This window comes from Mus pahari, chromosome 23 (genome assembly GCF_900095145.1).
Source record: "Mus pahari chromosome 23, PAHARI_EIJ_v1.1, whole genome shotgun sequence".
Lineage (NCBI taxonomy): Eukaryota > Metazoa > Chordata > Mammalia > Rodentia > Muridae > Mus > Mus pahari.
Window position 1 is genome coordinate 13,706,614 of NC_034612.1, and position 2,739 is coordinate 13,709,352.

General features: G+C 40.5%; 1 protein-coding gene across 1 annotated transcript in view; it reads left to right on the forward strand.

Moving 5' to 3' along the window:
• Nucleotides 1-2,739, forward strand: part of Kntc1 (kinetochore associated 1) — a 74,043-nt gene that overhangs the window by 9,072 nt on the left and 62,232 nt on the right. The window contains exons 7-9 of the mRNA XM_021222668.2: nt 124-201; nt 1,933-1,967; nt 2,210-2,329. Of these exons, the coding sequence (XP_021078327.1) occupies nt 124-201; nt 1,933-1,967; nt 2,210-2,329 (233 nt within the window). The remainder of the gene's footprint in view (nt 1-123; nt 202-1,932; nt 1,968-2,209; nt 2,330-2,739) is intronic.

Below are 2,739 nucleotides of genomic sequence, written 5' to 3' on the forward strand. Positions count from 1 at the left end.
CCCATGGTGAGAGATTTTAGAGCAGTTCCCATGGTGAGAGATTTTAGAGCAGTTCCCAGTATTGCTTAGGATCTCCTACTCACATGCCTTCTTTAGAAACTGGGTTTGATTTTATTTTACCAGGTACCTATTATATGTTGCTTCTAACGAACAATGGATTTTTTTATATTACAAATCTCCAGCTTTCCCAAATTGAACACGGTAAAGTATTATTTTCTTATTGATTTGTGACAGGGTTTATTAGTTTTCTAGTACATCTTCAAATATTTTTTAAAGATAAGTAGTTGTATAATACTGGGTTTACTTATACATATCCAGAGTTCACTTCACTTCACTCTTCTGTGCTAAAGCTGTGGTAGAATGGGAAAACATATCATTCCCTTCCAGCATTATAGCAGCTTATAGCTGGAAGTAAAAGGCAAAAGCAATCAATGGCTTTTTGTAATACTGAAGGTCAGACTTGGTCTAGTGCACACTAGGGAAGTGCTCTACCACTGAAGGCCATCTCAGCTGCTAAGTGGCTTTCTGAAGGAGTGAGTGAACACACTAATGACTAACTTAATATCACAAAGTGGGTTGGTGAGGTGGGTTAGTAGTTAAGAGCACTTGGAAAGCTTGAGGACCCTGGGTGTGGTGGTGCATGCCTTTAATCCCAGCACTCAGGAGGCAGAGGCAGGTGGATTTCTGATTTCGAGGCCAGCCTGGTCTACAAAGTGAGTTCCAGGTTACACAGAGAAACCCTGTCTCGAAAAACCAAAACCAAAACAAAACAAAAAAACAGAAAAAAGAAAGCAGGAGGACATGAGTTCAAATCCCCAGCACCTGAGTCAAACAGCTGGCAGAGCTATGCATCTGCCTGGAACTCTGCCTGGAACTGGAGTGCAGAGTAGATACAGGTGGCTCCTCAGCGTGTGCTGGCCAGTCAGCATGGCTGAGACAGTGCGTTTCTGGTTCAGTGGGGGACTGTGTCTCAAAGCAGTAAAGCAGAGACCAGAACAGTAGAGGTAGACAACCAAAATCCTGTTCTGTCCTCCAAACGTGCAAGTTATGGTGCATGTGACCCTACACTGCCATGCACTTATCTTATAGAACAAACACACAATGCAGAGTAGCCATCAGTAGTAATCCAGTGGTATGGACTGTAAGTCTCACTGAGTCAGGTCAAACTGAGGAGTTTGTTTCGACAAACCTTACTAACACCTAATGCATGCTAGATGTGCGTTAGGTCCCCTGTGTATGAGTATGGTTTTTTTTTTGTTGTTGTTGTTGTTGTTTTTGTTTTTTCTAGACAGGGTTTCTCTGTATAGCCCTGGCTGTCCTGGAACTCACTTTGTAGACCAGGCTGGCCTCGAACTCAGAAATCCACCTGCCTCTGCCTCCCAAGTGCTGGGATTAAAGGCATGTGCCACCACTGCCTGGCTTGATTATGTTTTAAGATACATCATTTTTGATGGTACATGTAGCTTATGTTTTTAATCCCAATTCTGACAGACAAGAGTACCTCTGTGAGTTCAAGGCCAGTCTGTTCTCCCTAGTTCCAGAACAGCCAGGGCTTCATAGCAGTCCTATCTCAAACAGGAAAACATTTAAGATACACTAATTTTTCTAGTTAATGCAGGATCTAGACAGGTAGAGGAGGTATTCTGAGCCAGAATGGGGAATGACCAATGCTTTCCATTTGAGTAGCTTGGGTGGTGGGAATGGCATAGAGGCTCTGTGCATATGCCATGCTGACGGCTGTGTATAGTAAGGACTCACAGGGAACAGTCTTGCTTAGAAAGAATGACTTGCTGACCCTGACTTGGGCCCTTTGGCTTAGGGTGCCTTAATTTCACTTTAACTCAAAGGCAGACAAGTCTTATGTTTAGTCTATATAAACCTGTAGGTTGATACTATGTTTAGATGGCTCCTTTTTCTTTCCTTTTAATGAAGCCATTGAGAACACAGACTTGGATTCAGCCAAGAAGGTAAGCAAAGAAAATCATATTGTCTTTTTAAAACTACTACTTACTATGAATGTAGAGGCTGTTTCTGTGATTAATCATTGTACTGGCTGATGGTATAGAATCTGCTATAGTCTAACACGTAAGTAACATTTCTCTTTAAAAACGTAGATGATTGATTTAAATAGCTTCTTATGGTTTTTCTTAGGCATATATATATATATATATATATATATTATTCTAATTTGTTTTTTTTAATTTTGCAGTTACAAGGACAATTCAAGTGTAGTTTTATTTCTACTGAAAATTACCACAGTTTTGGTTGTCTCAATCTTGTGGCATCTCAATCTGGAAAATTTGCAAGTGACACTTCTGTGATAATTGGGGTAATTCTTTTTATAAATTTTGTCAGAAACATTTCTTTCTAGTTAAAGTACTAGTTAATTTGTAATGTGACAAGAACAGAAACAAAGGCTAGAGGCTCAATGGTTAAAGAGTCCTTGTTGCCCTTGAAGAACACCAGAGATTGGTCCCCAGTGCCATCTGTGGCCCATGGGGACCTGCACACAAGCCAGGCATAGTGGCACACAACTCTAATCCCATTACCCTGTCTCAAAAAAATGGGGGTGGGGGACATTACAAAATTATGATTACAAAATTAACTAAGTAACCTTTTCTGAGTTAGATCATCGGTTTTGATTTTCCTTCCCAGTCTGGTCTTCATTTATTTATTTGTTTTTTTATGCTTGCTTTTGTGTGTGTGTGTGTGTGTGTGTGTGTGTGTGTGTGTGTGTGT